The 18,502-nt window shown below is 45.5% G+C and overlaps 1 protein-coding gene across 1 annotated transcript in view; it reads left to right on the plus strand.

Moving 5' to 3' along the window:
* The window catches only part of SLC44A3 (solute carrier family 44 member 3), a 459,235-nt gene that overhangs the window by 36,034 nt on the left and 404,699 nt on the right, over positions 1 to 18,502 (plus strand). Inside the window, exon 2 of the mRNA XM_085601492.1 lies at positions 11,938 to 12,045. Within this exon, the coding sequence (XP_085457618.1) occupies positions 11,938 to 12,045 (108 nt within the window). The remainder of the gene's footprint in view (positions 1 to 11,937; positions 12,046 to 18,502) is intronic.

Below are 18,502 nucleotides of genomic sequence, written 5' to 3' on the forward strand. Positions count from 1 at the left end.
GGGGATGGAGCTGGTACTATGCTCTCCATGTTCTTACTGGCCGAGCTGTAATCGTGATCTTTTGACCAGTGGATGTGCACCCTTGTCACTGCAACGTCAGCGGCTCCTCTTGGAGCAGTTGTGTGCTCCGAGTCATTGGTGGCGTTGATGGCTTTATCTATGAGTGTAAGAGAGTTTTGTACACTGGGTGGTTCATTTGATAGTGTACCTTTAAGTTGTTTGCAATCTGGGTTGGCCAGTTCCTGTTTATTGCTGAATTCCAGATGAGGAGGTGTACCTCCTCTGGGTACGGCAATGTGAATTGGAGGCTTTTTAGTGCTACTTTCTTGCATGGTGCTCGTTTCGCCCCCTTTCCATGGTGTGTTCTCGGTTACATGCTCTTGCCTGCCCTGGCCGATGTTGGCAGCTCCCTTTGTCCTGAAGAAATGTCTGATCAACCCCATTGGTTCTGCATCTTGAGGCAGTTCATTTAGATTTTCCGTGAGTGATTTACTCCTGGTGTTACTTTTAATAGGCGGGCTCCTGTTGGTGGGGTCCTCAGAGGTCGTGTATTGTCTGGCCTTTTTTGGGTTCCATTTTGCTGAATTTTACTCGAGGAGGACGCTGATAAAGCTTGACTAGCTTGCCTGTTGTGTTTGTTATCTTTGTTCAGGTTTGAATCCGAAGGTCTAGTGTAATGTAAAACTGGTGATTAGGGGGCGGTATGTTCGTTGGTTTCGTTTGCAGGATTTACCCAATTTGATTGTTGTGATCGTGCAAAGTTTTTGACGTTCCCCTCAACTTATATCGTCTGTGGTTGACCACCTGTTGTTCTGGGCGCTGAAAATGCCTAATGATTGTGCTTATGATTGAACTTATCAGTGCTGCTGGGTCGGTCTGGGTCAGCTGGGGCAAGACCGATGTTGGCTTTTGTTTGGCTCGGCAGCAGGGGGCCACAAGAAAAACTGTACCCCACTATTTTGTTGCTGCTGGGTATTTAGACGAAATATCTATGCATTGTTCCCTGAGGATGCAAAAGTTACCCCTTGTCGGCTGGCAGTTGATTGAGGTGCCAGGAGGCGTAATGCTAGGAGCCGGGATCTTGTGGGAGCTAGTGGAGCAAGCAGGTATGCGTGAGGCACGCAGCGTAGTCATAGGCATGCCTCCATTATCCCCTTGGGAGCACTTGCCCCTTATTTGTATGAGCTGCTTCGTCTGCTAAGAAAATGGAGCTCTGGAACAGGCTCACCTGTGCTCCACTGTGTGGTCCGCGTTTGATCCCTGATGTTCCTTGGAGATGGAGGCGATCTCTTGGATTGTTGGTTGTGGCGCCTTCCACCGAGCACAGTGCGCCCTGCTATGTGCTGTTGTCCGTGTGGAGGGGCAGCTGCCGATGGAGTCCAGTTGGATGGTGCCTTAGGAACTCTAGGGCCACACTGCGCTGCCCCTGCCCGCCTCCTGTTGTTGCAGCTCACACGTGAACGAGGCAGGACAAATGGGTGGTTTGGCCGGTCTGGCCAGACAGGGCAGCCTAGCCTAATTAGACTAGTTAGGAGAAGCAGCACTCGACAGCGGCCCCCTTAGCTGACTCGTCCGACTCGTGGCCAGCACACTACTCTCTGTACTCCGGCAGTGTCGTGGGACCCCCGGTTCACTGGCACCGGCGGGAGAATCAGCGGGAGTCAGCGGGGGAAAGAGCCGATCGGGGCCGTGATAATTTTGGCATCCTCCTGCTCGCGTCCTCCCGCTCCGCGCCGCAGCCTGTGCAAAAACGTGGCTTCTGGATTCAGCTCGTGACGCTTCTGGATCACCCAGATTCACAAGGGCCCACTTCAATTTACCATAGCTGCCGCCTGCTGTTGTTTCCTTCTCCATTGCGCACGGGTGGCCCTGCATCTGAACTGGAGGTTGGTCCAACCTGGTTTATTGCCCCTTACAGCGTTTGCTCCACCGGCCAAGAACGAGGACTCCAGCAGTTTCCTCTTTGCAACTTAAACAAGCATTTGCAATGCAATAGGTCTCGCATGTGCGCGAGTTTAAGCTATTGGATTTGTAAATGACATGCCTTTTATTTATGTTTTAACCCCTTCCCTGCTCATGACGGAACCACTCCGTCATGAGCCACGGTTGCGCTGTGCTCATGACGGAGTGGTTCCGTCATGCTGCGGCCGTTGGCCGCCGCTCCGCCCACGCGGCGCTAATTCCCCGCCTGTGCGGGCGATTAGCGCAGTGGGCGGAGACGTGATGGAACCACTCCGTCATGAGCACAGCTCAACCGTGGCTCGTGACGGAGCGGTTCCGTCACGAGCACAGCGCCACCGCGTTGCCCCCAAACCCCCCCCCCCCCAGCACCGCGGCGGAATTCCTGCCGCGGCGAAGGGGTTAAAACTAAAACATAAATAAAAAGCATTGCCGTTTACAATGTCAATAGCTCAAACTCGCGTAAATGTGAGACCTCTTGCATTGCAAATGCTTGTTGATGTTTGTTAGTTTACAAGTGTCTTGTCCCTGCACCCCCTTGTTTCACCAGATGTGTTAGCTTTTGATGACAGCAGTGGCGCAAACTCAAGGTGTAGGACTGCTTACATTTCCAGTCACACCAGAGCATTCCTCATTCTTTAGGTTGTAATGTAGAAAGACCATGCCTGTGATCCGAGACCGAAGCTCACACACGATGCGTTGATTTAACAAGCTTCAGTGTTCAATGCAGATAGGATGATCGATAAGTTTTCAGGCGTGCCACATCTCAGGCCGGAGCTCATGCCCTCTTTCACCCCAAAGATTCTTTCTGTCACCCCTTGTACTTTTCATTCTGGTTTTCGGTCTCCACTATACTTTCCCCTTAGGGGGAAGAATGAAGCTCTTCTGTAGTTTATATAATTATTGTATATGCTACTTAAGGAAAGCCAGGGACTAATCTTGTGGAACTTCTAAACCACCATGAAATTAATGTCATCACCATGTTGATCAGAGACTTTATTTGAAAATCTTGTTTAATAACCCTGCATTTGGGATGTGACCTTTCCTATTTTTACCTTTCCTAGCTATTACAATATGTGAAGCTAGTAGGTCAGAGCGATATGGCGACAACGGTTGTGAAATGCAGGCATTCGCAAACATTGTTTACATGTGTTACAACAGGAAAAAATGCTTGTCACATTAGCGCCTCCCCTACTGGTCTTGAAAATGCTGGGGGAATAAGTAGCAAAAAATTAGAGGTTTTGTTATAGATAGATAAATACTTGAATGTGACTAACAGTGAGATAAGTAAGTGGAATTTTCAGGTGTAAAACTGTTCCTCATGCATTCCAGTGGAATCACTTCCTTACGCGGAATGATATAGCAAATCGCCAATAGCATGAAATAAGACAGTAATACTTATCAGGCAAGCGAAAATGCCCAACTCTCTTATATTAATACCAGGTTAGACCTAAGATGTTAATTTGGAGTCCGTGTCTTTTGGTACGCTTCTGGTTCTGAAAATCTGAAAGCAAAAAAACAAACATGTTCCTACCGGGGATTCTCTTTAAAAAGATTTGAAGAACAGAGGGGCTGTCTCCAGAAATATCTCTGTAGAATAAATCACTACTGTGTTCTTGAATGCACTTGAAAAACACTCAAAACCTTTTATCGGGAGGAAATTTGGGTCTGAGCACATCCTTTCTTGCAATTAAAAAGTCCCATCTAACAGGAAGCTCCCACCATTATCAAGCTACATACCAATTACATTTACAGCAAGTTGCTAATTAAAAAAGTTCAGTCTTTGATGTATCAATAGACAATATTTTATATTTGTTCATAATTGATTTGTAAATTTCGATGATAACAAATCCCTTATTTCCTTCACAGTGGTATTATTATATCATATTTTAGGGTCTTATTACTGTCCACCCAGTGTTCACTTTTCCTATGTGTTGTGACCCTGTATTTCGTAGACTTCAAAAGAATCAACTGCTCAGATATCAATATTGATTTTATTTCGGTGGGAAAGACCATAAAGGCCTTGTAAGAAATAATTGAGTAACTCGCAAACAGCCTCAAATTCATGAGCATTCATCTTTATCCTCGGAGTTCTGCTACAGTAGTTCTAATAAAAAAAAAAATGTAATTACGTGAACTGAATCGTGCAACTAGACTCTAAAAGTTCTGGCAGAGTAACCATAGATGAAGAATTATTATTATCAGCTGTAACTGCGACAATGGTAAATTAGCTACCCGACTGGGGAAAGGAAAAGGAATAATCCAAATTCTCAAGACCTATTTTGTCCAAACAAAAAGGGATGAGAGGCTTTCTTCATCTGTCCAAGGCCAAAAAGAACAAATGTCCAGAGAGGACTCATAATGGATATAAAAATACAGGCATTGTGGTATACTTTGTGATATGAAGAGCATTTGTGCCCATCACAAGAGCAGTTTATAACCGTGGTCACTGTATGACCCATTCCCTTTGAGAATTTTGTGTTCTGCATGTTGCTGAGCAAAAACCCAACATCGAAGACAATGCATTGAAATGTGTGCCATTTGATTCTCACTTGATGGACTCTCCTTTCTAGGCAGCTTGTATGTGTTCATCTCTGAAATATGAGCATTCTTTCATTCTCCCCAGGATACAAGCCAGGACCATCCCTGTTTACCTCCGGATCGCCGCCCACATTTTGCTGAAGTGTAGCCGTTAATGATTTGTGCTGTATCCTCCTCATCTGTATTTAGATATTGTAGGTCCAGACCACGTCGCGGCTCTATACGTGGAAGGAGCTAGACAATTTGACATTAACTTTTTTCATTTGGCTTGAAGAATAACGCTCATAATCTAAATTTGCCTGACTGCTCAGCTGTCTTGTGTAGTTTGTGAAGTCCTTTGCTAGCAAAGTACATCAAGCACTTTGGTGCTGTTCCCACCTCAATTGTGACATCTAAATAGACAGCCTAGATTTGCCTAGCTTTTATATGGGTGCCAATGAAGAGGGCCGTGAGTGAGCGATAAACGGCATGATTAAGTTATGTTCCTCATTGTGTGGTCTGCGAGGAGCTGCTGCATCTGGAGGCTGTATGTCACACTATTGAGTTAAATAATATTTACCTGATATAAAGTGAGTACACGGTATTGACTACTGCCATCTGATCATGGCGCGCATCTGTAGGGAAGTGTTGACTTGCTTTAGTGATATGTAGGTAGTCCTTATTGTGGTGTTCTCTGAAGGGAAGGTTTGTATTAAAGCTTGAATATTGTGGTAGAACACCCCTCCTGGACAGACATTGTGGACACCAGGATTCTGGTAGACTCACCTCACAAGTTGTTTGAAGGATACTGGATTAACAGGGGTCATTGCTCAGAAAGGCCCCATGAACATTAGGCACAGCTCAGGGCGGCACAGCATCATCAGACACAAACAATCACATGAAGCGGTGTATCATTTGAATTGACCACCTGAGCAAAGATGCCATCCTTTTGTTAGACTGCTCACAGCTTAGCAGCAGTTGCATGATGCATGATGCATGATGTTTATGTGTATTGGTATTGGTATGTGCAGGTGTTTTGATTCCTATAGGGTGAAAATTACTTCCATAACTAGTTGACAAAACAGGTCTTCTTAATCTCACATCTTGGATTTTGCAATTGTTGTAGGAATATTCTTCCTCTACAGAAATACTTGCTTCTTCTAAAGTATTGATTAGTGCTTTTGTATTTGAATACAGCTATCATAATTACTAGTGTAATGAAACTTGAGGGGGGCCTATGCAAATTACATGGAGGCCCTCCACCTCTGGACTCACTCAGGATCTCTCAGGCCAGGGTACTGTGCTGACGGGGCCCCTGGACCTCGGGCCCCCCCCATACTGCAGGGCCTGTGGCAGCCTATGTTACACCACTGATCGTAACCCGGGCTAGAGAAACAGCACAGACTCCCTGTCCGGAGTGGAGCGTTAAAGGAGCCCACTGAGGCCAATCTCCACGCTGCTGTCATGCTTGAGAGCAGCGCGGGTATTAGATAGGAGTTGTGATGCTTTCCCAGGTACTCCTGGGATATATATATATTTTTTTTAATCATTAACACCCCCCTGCACGCTCCCCATGGAGATTTTGGAGATTTTAATTGCATATTAGATAGGGAACCCCCAAGAGATCCCGGTAAGCCTCTCATGTGGAGATCCCTCACGGTTATCCTTTATGGCATGCAACTCCGGGATGAATGGAGAGCTCGCAATCCCGTTAAAAGGGAGTTTTCCTGCTATACCCCCTAGTTCAGACCTTCTCCCGCATTGAACATTGTTGTCTCTCTGTGTGCCTGTCGTCGGTCACGCAGACCATTTCATACTTGCCGAGATACCTTTCCGCCATTATTGCTGACCCTCTCCAGCGGATCGGAACGCCCACCTATTCCGCTGTGGAGACTCCGAGCTGAGGCCCTTACGGACCCCCTATATGTGCAACCAGAGAAAGAAGCACTTGGTCATTATTTTGGGGAAAACTGGGGATCCACGGCCTCACGGTCTACAGAGTGGAGGGCAATGAAAGTTATCAGGGGGGGTCTGCATGAAAACGACTTATGGAGTCCGACAGCAACTCACAGCCGATATTGACACTTCTGAAAAGCGTATACAGTCCCTAAAGCACAAGCTATATAAGACTCCTGCTGACATGATGGAGTGAACGCGACTTCTGGGTGACCTCCTTGAGGCTTAGTCGAGATTAGAAAAACACAACTACAGGGGGATAGATCGGAAGCGCTCTTAGCACGACTTATCTGCACTGAGACGGTACAGACTCCGGTGTTGAAGCTTCGCAACGCCATGGGGAATGAGGTATACACCCAGGCTGTGATTATACAGGAATTTGCTACACACTTACGTCAGACATGTTTGACTGTGGCACAGACTCGGCCACAGACGCTGACTAAGTTTTTGGGGGACGTAACACTTCCTATTCTGGAGGATGACGATGCCGAAACCCTGGGGGCACCGCTCACTAAAGAAGAAATACCGGTAGCAATCAAAAAGTTAAAATCAGAAAAGTGTTTGGGAAGTGATGGTCTCCCTGCTGAATTTTATAAGCAGCTTGCTCCGCAGCTGGTGGATCTTTTACTGGTGGTATAAAACGAGGCTCTGGAGGCGGGGGCCCTTCCTGCCACCATGATGGAGGCGCTAGTTACCATTTTTCTAAAACCAGATCGGGACCCCCTCTCCCCAAGCTCTTACAGGCCCATCTATCTTTTCAATTTAGATGAAAAGATTCTGAGGGGCGTGTTGGCGGCACGACTCTTGCCATATATGACCCGCTTGGTCCAGCCAGATCAGGCTGGGTTTGTCCCCAGTCGCAATACAACTCATAACCTCTGCAGACTTGCGCATGTCTGGCATGTGCCACACTTGGGGGAGGAGGACTGGGCTTTGTGTCTCCTTGACACCCAACAGGTCTTTGACTCGGTTGAATGGGACTATATGTGGACAGTACTTGGGAGCTCCAAACAAATTGCTGGCCAAGTTACAACGCGTGCAGAATATGGCAGCCAAGCTAGCCCTGTCCCGCCGTCGGTCTGACTCTTCATCTACGGCGCTAGCCGATCTTCACTGGCTACCAGTTTCACAGCGAGTCATCTTTAAGGCGCTTTGTCTGGTGTTTAAGGGACTTCATGGGCAAGGACCGGTTCCATTGCAGGAGCTGTTCCAGTGGTATGTGCCCACTCGCTCCCTTAGATCACTGTCAGCACATCTTGTGGTAGTCCCAAAGGTATTGAGGGCTCGCATGGGCGGCCGAGCCTTTGGTTTCGTGGCGGCCAAATATTGGAATTCTCTCCCTTTGTTGTTGAGAAGTTCTAGGGAGTTTCTCTCTTTTAAGAAAGAATTAAAAACGTTTCTCTTCCCTAGGCCTGCTTAATTTCATCTGACTGCTATGCGTGGTGTTGGTATAGTTGTCTAAAGCGCCAGGATACCCTTCGGGTGACAGTCTGCGCTATACAAATATGCCATACATACATACATACATACTTGGGCGGATGGGGCTGGGAGAAAGCTACTTGAGATGGCTCAAACTGTTGTATAATAAGCCAACGGCCCGGATCCGCCTTTGTAATCAGGTGTCAGAAAGTGTAGAGCTCCAGAGAGGCACTCGACAGGGTTGCCCTCTGTCGTCGCTTCTTTTCGCTCTCACGATGGAGCCCTTGGCGGCCTTCCTTAGAGACAGAATGGCGCACCGGGGGATCCGGCTCGGGGCGACGCTTCACGTGGTGTCCATGTATGCCGATGATACCTTGATATTTTTCCGGCGCCCAAAAGATGCGGTACCTGAGCTTCTTCGGGAGCGAAATAAATTTGGACAGTTGTCGGGCTTTCCCTTAACCCAGGGAAGTCTAAGCTTTTTCCAATGGGGAGCCTGGTGGGCAAAGAGGAGACTGGGCTACCTAGGGTGGGGATGGCCTGGGTTAGGGACTCGATACGCTACCTTGGGATTAAGCTTTCACACACACGGGAGACCTACCTGGAGCGTAATATGGGGAATTGTGTGGAAGGTATTCTCAAATCGATCGAATTCTGGACGGCACTACCATTGTCCTTGATGGGGCGAGTAGCGCTAACAAAAATGGTGATGCTCCCGCGTTGTTTATATACTATGCAGAACCCCCTCTATCGTATCCCATGGATATACTTTCGGAAGCTGGATCACCTACTGGGGGATCTTTTAAGGGGGTCCAAAACGAAACGGGTTACATTGGATACCCTGCAGAGGACATGGGATGGGGGAGGGCTAGACGTTCCCAGGCTGGGCTTTTATTACATGGCAGCACAGTTCTAGTATGCCGTTCAGTGGCTAGATGGGAATGACAATTGGGAGAGACGGTTGTTGGAGGGCACGTTCACGATGACCCCTTTACCGTACCTTCTTCTTATGATGGGTTCTCGAGTACCGAAACACCTTCCATATATAATACGACAAGTGGCCGCAATTTGGAAACTCGCAATTAAAACAGTGGGGAACAGGGCGCCCTATGCTCCGGAGGCTCCGCTATGGGCGGTGGCACCGTTTAAACATATAGGCCGAACCATGTCCACTCTTAGATGGACGGAGGGGTGCTGCTCTATGATGGGGGATCTTTATTTGTGACAACAGTTCATTACTAGAGAGGAGGCGGAAACCGTGTTTGACCTGGGCAGGGGGCAGTACCTTCAGTATGCCAAGATTTCAGCGGTGGTACAAGAGGTGTGGCCTTCGTTCCTGAGGAACCACCTACTACTGCTACGCTCCAAGCTCTTGTGACATTGGCGGGGGCCGAAGGCTGGTATCACATATCTATAAGGCACTGAGAGGGGATCTGAACATGCACCCGCTCCCTATTCAGGCTAAATGGGATGCGGTGCTGGAGGAACCCCTGACAGACCCAGAATGGCGAAAGGTGCACAAAGGGGTTAAACCATAAACTCAAATACTAGATTTAATATCACACAATTTAATATAGTGCACCAAACGTACCTGACACCAAGTGTACTACATAAAATATACCCGGATCATCCTGCTGGATGTCCCAAAAGCGGGCGAGATGACGCTGAGTTCCTCCATATGATATCGAGTTGCTCAGAGTTGGGTCCTTTCTGAGAGTTAACACTGGAAACTCTTCGCCGAGTGTCGGGTGGATACAACCTCAAGCTATTAAAGGGGTACTGTTAGGATTGCTCCCCAGACAAAAAGGGAAAAAGCTTACATGTAAATGTATCCCGTTGAGGTCGGTTTTGGCTAAAATGAGGATAGTGATCAGTTGAATAAGTACGAGGCCCCCTACAGTGAAGCAGTGGATTGGCGATCTAAGGGAATGGGCGACGGCTGAGCTAATACGAATGCGGTGGGTCCGAAAAGATGATAACCTAGAAGAGGACACGATAGCTTGGTATGCCATGATTACGGAGGTGCACGGGGGGAGGATCGTGCATCTCCAGTGCTGGAAGAACATAGCAATGGAGAAGGCAACTCTGAAGTGGGAGCCAGTCCCCAGGCCTCGCACACTCAAGACGCAGTGTAAACATTCCTCGTCCCACTCAGTATTTGGCTTGTAATTGTAACATCAGGATAGTGTTTTTCCGTATGAGACTCGGGGGTTGGGGGTTTGGGGTAATTAATGTTTTGTTGTGATGTTCTTTCCTGATAAGATTGCTCAGTATAAACTTCAGTACAATACGATATGCATAAGACACAATGTTGGAGGAATGCACTATTCCCTTTGTTATTTGTAGGATGATACCTATCCTCGAGAACATATCTCTTCTCTAGATTTGTATAGTATGAAAGGATATTACAAAGTGTTGTACTGTGATTGCAGACTAAACTAATAAACATATTTTAAAAAAATGTGTTTAAGCTGCCACTAGGATGCCACAACGTTATGTAAAAAATGAAATAAATAATTAGAAGAGTTGTAAATTCAGGAGGTATGGAACCATGCCAGATTTTTAGGATCTCCACTTGAGATCAATTTACATAAGTTGGGCCTCACATTTCAGCGGGAAAACATTTGCCAAACAAGTGTGGGGTTCATTTTCTTTTGCTACAATTTCAAATTGACACATGGGACCTCTAGCCAGTGGGTAAGGCCAGGGAGTGAATTCAGAGTAAACGTAGAAGTATTACTGACATATCTTTCCCTCCATCCATATACAATAAGCAATGAGCTGCACCCACTGCTCGGTTTTGCATTGGCCCCCACAAGCAACTGAGAGCCTGATTCAGAGTTTGGCGTATGGGATGCTCCCTCACAAACATGATGGACATAACTATCCGCTGTGTTACAAGTACCATTGGATATAATGCACTTGTAATAGGGCAAACTGGATATCTGTCACGTTTGTGATGGAGTATCCCATCCACCAAACTCTTAATTAAGACTGTAGCCATGTTGGGAGCGGCTTGTTGACGTCAGTGGACACATCCCTTAGACCCATGTCTCCTTTGGGAGCATATCGCCTTAAAGGGGCCCTTTCTGCAATTGCTTTTATTTACATTCACCCCCACCCCAAAGATGGAGCTGGAAATATGTCAGTAATCCACAGACATGTAGCACATAAGCATTACATTAAGTTCTGCAATGCAGACAAGTGACATTTCTGTCCCTGTATTTACTGTGCCATCTCCTGTAGAAACCCTGTACTAGGCCAGCACTGACTGAGGAGAACTGAAAATGCGGCAGGCACACATTCCATCACATCTGCTTGTGAATCAAGAGTACTGCCACACCTTTGGCAGGCTGCAATGTATTTGCAAGGGCAAGATGCATGCATGTAAAGCAGTTTGGACACAAGCTTCACATTTTGCGCACACCCAAATTCACATTTGAAATTTGGTAATGCACCAAGTGTGCTCTTTCCTTAATCTGCCCTAGTCAACGGAGTCCATTGATCCCTAATGGAAATAATTTATAGAATTCGTGTTTATCCCGTATCCTGATCTCTTGAACCTGTGTTGGAGCATGTCCAATTGATGATCCCTCTATTAGTGAACCCATATAGGAAAAACAGCAAACCATTTAATACTATGGCCAATAAGGACACTTTGTTTTAATCAGTTTACCAGAGGACTCTATGTCAACTTGGGCACAAGGCTCTAGTAAATTGTTTTCAGGTGTTGAATCATTCGGAGCAATTGAAGTGAATGAGATCTTGAATTCATAGAAAATTCATTAAATTGGCGAAAGTAAGCTTAGAACTGGAGCACCGAGTACGTGGTGACATGGAGTCATCTTGCCCAAATCGAGCGTTGGCTTTGTCAAATTTAAAATGTCTCACGCTGGGGGGGGGGCACTGGGAACACAGTTTTGCTAATTTGATCTCACATTACTTCAAGGAAATTCCAAACACAACACATGACAGATGGTAAGGATATGATTTCTGAATTGCCTGTACTTGCCTAAATAACAGACAAGGAAGTGTAACTGAGATTAAATTGATCCATACAATGCCCTCTCTCTCTCTCTCCAGGTTTCTGAGGATGACATTTCCCGACCGAGACAATGGAGACCTCAGATCTACCGAAAATGCACTGACGTTCCTTGGTTGATATTCTTTTTTCTGTTTTGGGCTGGCCTAGTAAGTAGATTTCCATTTTTAAAAGAACTAAGGATAGATATGTATTAGCTAAAATGATCTTAAAATCGTCAAAAAGATGAGGCAGAAACTGAATATTATTTTTTTGCATTCATTTACGTTTTAAGGACAGGTTTAATGTTTTTTTTTCTTATGTTTGATTTTAGTGCCCGTTGCTTGAGGGTCAGATACCATAGGAGATTTGTTATTAGAACTGTGGCATGCATATTTTTGATTGCATTTTCATATAAAACACTTTCATTCAAAGCTGTAGTCGCACATACTGTAAAAGGATAGATACGAGAGTATAATAAATGGATGGTTATGAGGGTTCCAGGTTTTGTTTTATTTATATTTTGACATTTTCGTTTTATTCTGTCTCATTGGTTTTTATCTACATTCATTTTTGGTGGGTTAAAAAAATGAAGTTGCAGCTTGAATAGTTCCATAATTATTTAACTGATATATCTTCACTCACTCACTCTTTGAAGTCTGTAGGATTTTCTGCACTAAATTTGCAATAAACAGTACAGTCACATAAAAAAGAATTAACAGTATAGTAAAATCAGTCACCAGAAGCCATTCGTATTGTAGTACATTCACGTGTACCATCTGAAGCAATTTAAGCTTCTTTATGGCGTGTCATCCTTTTTTAAACTCTCTATGTGCTAATATATACATTGATTGGCTCGGTAGTCAGGATTGACGGCCCCAAATACCAGAATTATTCATTCTTCTCTCATTCCCTTCATTGTCCTTATATCACAGTATTGAGCAATACTCAAATGAAGACATAATTTCTGCTTTTTCGTCATAAAAAGAAAATACAGACCGGGAAATGACTAGCTTTATGTTTGTATGTGTGTGTAAAAATCAGTAAAGATGGAGAATGGAACCCTTAATCATGATTCTGAAAGTAAGAGGTTGTAGGGAGCAAAGTAATATGTGATTGCTATGTATGATGCACTTCAACACCAAGGTGAACTGTGAAACGTGTCGGTGTTACCATTGTACATATTGTTGTTTTAGTATGGATTGACAGTATGCTGTACGCCACCAATGATCTTCTTCACAGAGTGGAGGAACAGGTGGACCTAGTCAGTTGCTACCCCATTACGCAAAGGTTTGTTATGTTGTGATTAGTAAATCTCAGCATCTGACAACGCCTTGACTTTCTGCACTGAGAGTAGCCCGGGTTATGAAGGTGTGAGGTGGCATGTCACTCTGAGAGGTCTGTTTGTGTGTCTTGGATATCCTTGTCTAGTCCAAGTGTCTGTGTTTCTCCCTTCTTGCATGTCTCTTTTACTGTCAGTCACTCTCACTGTCTGTTTCTCTTTTGGTGTCCATGTTCCCTGTGTCTTCCTGTATCCATATCACTCGATGTCCATATGTCTGTTTTTGTGTTCACATGTCCATGTCTCCTCGCATCTGTTTCTGATTTTCATATCCGCCAGTGTTGGTAGTGACTTTAGGAAAATTATCTACTACTGCAATTATCTACTTCTGCAGGACTCTGACAGTTCTGTATAAAGATAAACACATCTCTTGGTTGACCGCCTTCTCTGCTGTCCAGGCAGTGTTGTCTTACAGGTTGGGGCCTTTGCCCAGTAGGGGTAACTACTTCAGTGTTCCCATTCCACTGGATAGGAAGAATCTGTCTCTGCTTGTAAGCCACTTAATGTGTTCCCCGAGTACAGTTACAGCGGCTCCAGCATCATCTTTCACGCATGTGTCATAAGACAACAGCCTATTTTGTTTTAATTTACCTTATTAAGATGGTAGATGCCCATCTTGGAGCAGAAAATTAAAGAAACAGTAAAAGATGCACCAAAGTGTATTCTCTTTAAGATAGTAGCAGCCTGGCAGCAGATTGTTAGCAGTTAGGCCCTACAAAAACAGAAAACAAAAGCGTTTTTTTAAAATAAAGAACAAGAAGAATTTGACAATGAAGGGAGGGTGAACAATGGAGGACCAAGAGGGAAACAATTAAGGTAAGAGTAGGGAGGGGAGACTGGGGAGCAGCCGGTCGCAGTCCTTGCAGGTACATGTGGTGGGGCGGGGGTATGGGGGAGTGGACAGATAACTGAATTGATTTTATTTATTTAATGTTACCTATTCCGTCATTTGTCATCTTCCCCCGCCCCGCCACACTGCCCTACGTGCTTACCTGTGCCGGCCCCCGCTAGGAGCAGCAGAGGGGATTTCACAAATAAAGTACATTTTCAAAAAACGGGATTGGGAGGTGTTGGAGAAGTAAAGTATCAACTGGGGAAGCAACATAGAGAGTAAAGGGGTGGGGGTGTAAGGTGGGATGGAGCACATGAGGTACAAAGCAAAAAACATGAGTGCTGAAATAAAGAGAAAAAAGTAGTTCCCTTAATGTAAACACAGGAAGGATAACCTTGGGGCCAGAGGGAACAGGACTTTTCCTGAGAACCACCTCATATCGATTTTGTGGCTTCCTCCAAGAGCTAGACCAAAATCATGCTTCTTGTTGAACGCCACCTCGAGTTTACTGGAGTACTGGCAACAAGCCATATGACAACACAGTGCTTCTTAAGAGCCATCACCTCTGACTTCAATACTCCATAACCTTGACTTTCCACCGAGCCTCACGAATCCAGGCTTCTGTAGATGGAGTCAAAATGACTCTCATTTAGTACGGGAGGTCTTTCCATCGGTCCAAGATAAAGCAAAAAGAGAGTTGACCCACCTGGAATCCCTTTTGCAAATAATATCCATTATAAGGCCATTACCTGAATATACAGATCAATCCAGAAGCTTGTCATCTAGCCCAAACATAAATATATTCCCTACTGGTAGAGGGACCTAGGAAGGGAGATCTCAAATGAAACGTGGTGCAAAATTTAGAGAAGGGCTGCTAAATCTTCTATATGTGTACAGCATAAAGAAAATGCCTACAATCTCCTGATATTATGGTTTCCCCCAGCTTGGTTAAAGGCCATGTTTGGTGGGTCTGACACCTATTGCAAAGGATGTGGCAAATGGACAACGTTGTTACACGCATTATGGCTATTCTAATTTTTATATATTTTTTGACACCAGAAAAGATCCACCGGAGGGTTCTGTAGATAGAGAATTTACAAGCTTTGGTAAATCAACACTTTTTACGGAACCATGTACATACATTGGTAAATTCAACAAATTTAACACGTGGAAACTTTTTCAGGAAAAACATTGGCATGTATCAATGCAAATACTCAGAGTTAGTTTAGGCGACCAACTCCAGCATGGAGTCACTGAGAGGGACCAGCAAGGTCTATAGAAACAGTTAGCTCTCCAGTAAAATCAGTCTTCAGTTCAATTCCAGTGTCAGTGGCTCCTTGCCATTGATTTCTATAGAGTGGTCCTGATGGAAGGGATAGAGGATGCTGAATATGCTGAGCAGTTGATAAGAGTCTTCCTGGGACTACTCCTAAGTCCACAGGCTTGATGAGGGGATCCTGTCCACAGGGGTCAACATCCCTCAAAGCCCTCTTGAGCTTGGCAAAAGTCCATTAGCCAATGGTTTACCAGTCACCCAGTATAGCAGTTTCAGTATTTTTCTTCTTTTGGCAGTAACGTACCTTCAGGGCAACCAAGCTGCCCTCTGACAACTTTTCTGGGTCCAGCAGACCCAGGAGCACTGCTGTGTAGTTCCTATAAATCGATAAAGGATCTACGCGTTTAGACAACATAAACTGTGGGATTGGTGTCCAGACTGATTCCAGACACCCACCACCGGATATATTCACCTGTATATCAATTAGCTCACAGTGCCACTATGTACCCCTCTTACCAAGGAGAGCATAGTTGTTGGCAACTATCGAACATGACAACTCTGTCCCATCAGGGATCGTGGAAACAGTACAGTACTTTTTGCTCAGACACTTGTGCTCACTTTGTCTCCGAGAGATACACAGAATTAATGGTGGGGACGTTTTCAATAAGCATTTATTGAACCAGCATCATTCTAGTGTAAAATAGGTGTGCTGCAAACAACCATAAGACATTTCTACCATAGAGGTAAAACAATGAATATAGGCAGGTATATAAATATGACAATATTAATGCATACTCCTACGATGCAACCCTAAGTAGATGAACCTAAGTGTACCTAGCATGTATGTAGGTGTAGAGCCAAGAATCCCCCTATGACAAAGCCAACCCCATTACCTGGTGTGAGAGAATGAAGTACTCCATCTTGGTCTTGAGATGGACACCCCGCGAGGGATGTCAGACCACTGCGTGCTGGAGTTTCTGCGTGCAGGAACCTCAGCGGCTCGTGTCACTGTGTCAGCATGGAAGTCTTTCTCCTCTGCCTGCCCCAGCAAAGATATGGTGTATATAGACACCAAAGGTACCCTCAGGGGTTATATCTTGCTCTGTCATGTCGGCAGCGGATGACAAAAGGAATGACCCTTCTACATAGTTGTTATGCAGAAAATAGTAGTCCTGCTGTGATAATGAGAATCCTGATGCATAACCAATGAGGCTAGTTTTCTGGGAAAACATAACGATATGTTATGCAGTACCTAACTAGGTAAAAGGTCAATACCAAAAACCGTTATGTAGTACAATGGCAAGGAAAATGTAGATGAAAGATTAGGTGACTACCCAGGCCAATGTTGGGGTACATTACAAAACATAACCGCAGCCTTTGAGCATTGGGTCATGTTCTTTTGGGCTGCACGATGGCTAGTAGCAGCGATCAGGGAATCTGGGCTACCAACTCACCCCAGCGGGCTTCTTCAGCTGTTGTGGGCCTGTATTGCGAGCAGGAGGTCAGCCAACTGACCCATGGAGTGTCTTGCTTTGGTTGGGCTCAGGAGTTGACTTCTCTATGAGCAGGACACAGCAATACAGTTACCCTTCCTTTGATAGCCACCAGATTCAGCAGGTGCAGTCCATGCTGGTGCAGCCTCTCTTCGCCAGGTCCTTTGTGGCAGCAGGGCCGTCCTTCTTTGGTCATCTTCTCGAGTCCAATGAGATTTCAGATCTGTGTGTAGGGGTAGGCCTTTTAATGCCTAGAAAAGGCCAACAAGGGAGGTCGCTGTCACTAGTCAATGGGCTACTAGATTCCCTCTAGCCTGATGAGAACTTCCTGCGAAGTGTGGCATCTAGCTATCCGAGAGTGCTCTATTCTACCCTATCTCAAGATGGCAGAACCCCCCTCTTGGCGTGCAGCGTTCCCTAGACCAACCTAGAGTTGTGGCTACCTGGGGGGCTACATTCCCCTGGAAAACTGGTCTGACAATTGGTTTCCCCTCTCTGTCATAAGTGCCAGCCTGTCTGTCTGTCTAAAAAATAGAACAGCCCCTCTCCCAGGTGTTTCCCATTTGCCCTTCAAAGGCAGCATTGTTATGTTATGTTATGTTAGATGATATTTATATAGCGCACTGACACCAAAGGTTTCCTGGCGCTTAACCCAAAAAAGAGTGATAACAGCAACAAGGCAAGAATTAACAGTAAGCTGACTAAAAAGGGGGAGGAAAAAGGGAGGTTTTTAGCATTTCCTTTGAAGCTCACCTTTTGGGCCAACACTTGTGTGGCTTCCTACCAGGGAGTGGTCACACCTCTTGCCCATGCAGGCTTCTATTGTGTCCTTTCTAGGAAATCGTTTGCACGTCTGCCCAGCGGGGCAAACATTTGTCTCAGGGACAGACCCCATGTGCAACCATGAAGAAGCACAGGAGACTTTGGGCAACAAAGTGGTAACTTTGTAAAAGTTGTACACTGCAACAAGCTACATTAATATTGACTTGAACATCAAGTTGGGCTTAATGTAACAAGTTGTTTGTTACCTTACAATATCAACTTTAGTAGTACCAGTCAGAAGTTAGCAAGACTGAAGTGTCAGCTTGCAACTCTGCACTCACTAATGGGGCTACTAGTCTTCTCAACAGTAAAAGTGACAATAACAGGGTTTTACTGTTGGAGCATGTAAAAATACACGTTTCCCTTTCTAATATATAGCCTCCCTGTGGGTTTAAAATGGCGCTCGAGTGAGAGTGTTCTCATGGAGCTCTGCTATCTATCCTCTGCATCAGGGTGGATTCTGTCCTTCCCCCTGCCTCATCGCACCTGATCCTTATTTCGGAGCAGTGCCTGAGCCAGGGGCGGCTTCTACGCTAAGCTGGAGGAGCATCGCCCCACTGCTCTCGGAGCAGGAAAAATAAAATGATAATAACATAGATATTATCATTTTATTCTTCGTAGGTTCGGGGACAGATGGGGACCTTCTCTGGCTTGGGTGGCGCATTCTGCTGTGGTTCCAGTCTTGGAGCGGCAAAGTCGACCACACTGCTAAGATGACGGCCACCACAGAGCTGATGACCTGAGCATCCCGAACATCACCAATCAGCTGCCTGCTGCCTCTTGTCTTCGCCCCTCTCCCCACCCCAGACCTGCAGTGACTGGGGCTCAACAGGGCGACATAGAGTCCTGTTTGGCCTGCCAT

This window comes from Triturus cristatus, chromosome 4_2 (assembly GCF_964204655.1).
Source record: "Triturus cristatus chromosome 4_2, aTriCri1.1, whole genome shotgun sequence".
NCBI lineage: Eukaryota > Metazoa > Chordata > Amphibia > Caudata > Salamandridae > Triturus > Triturus cristatus.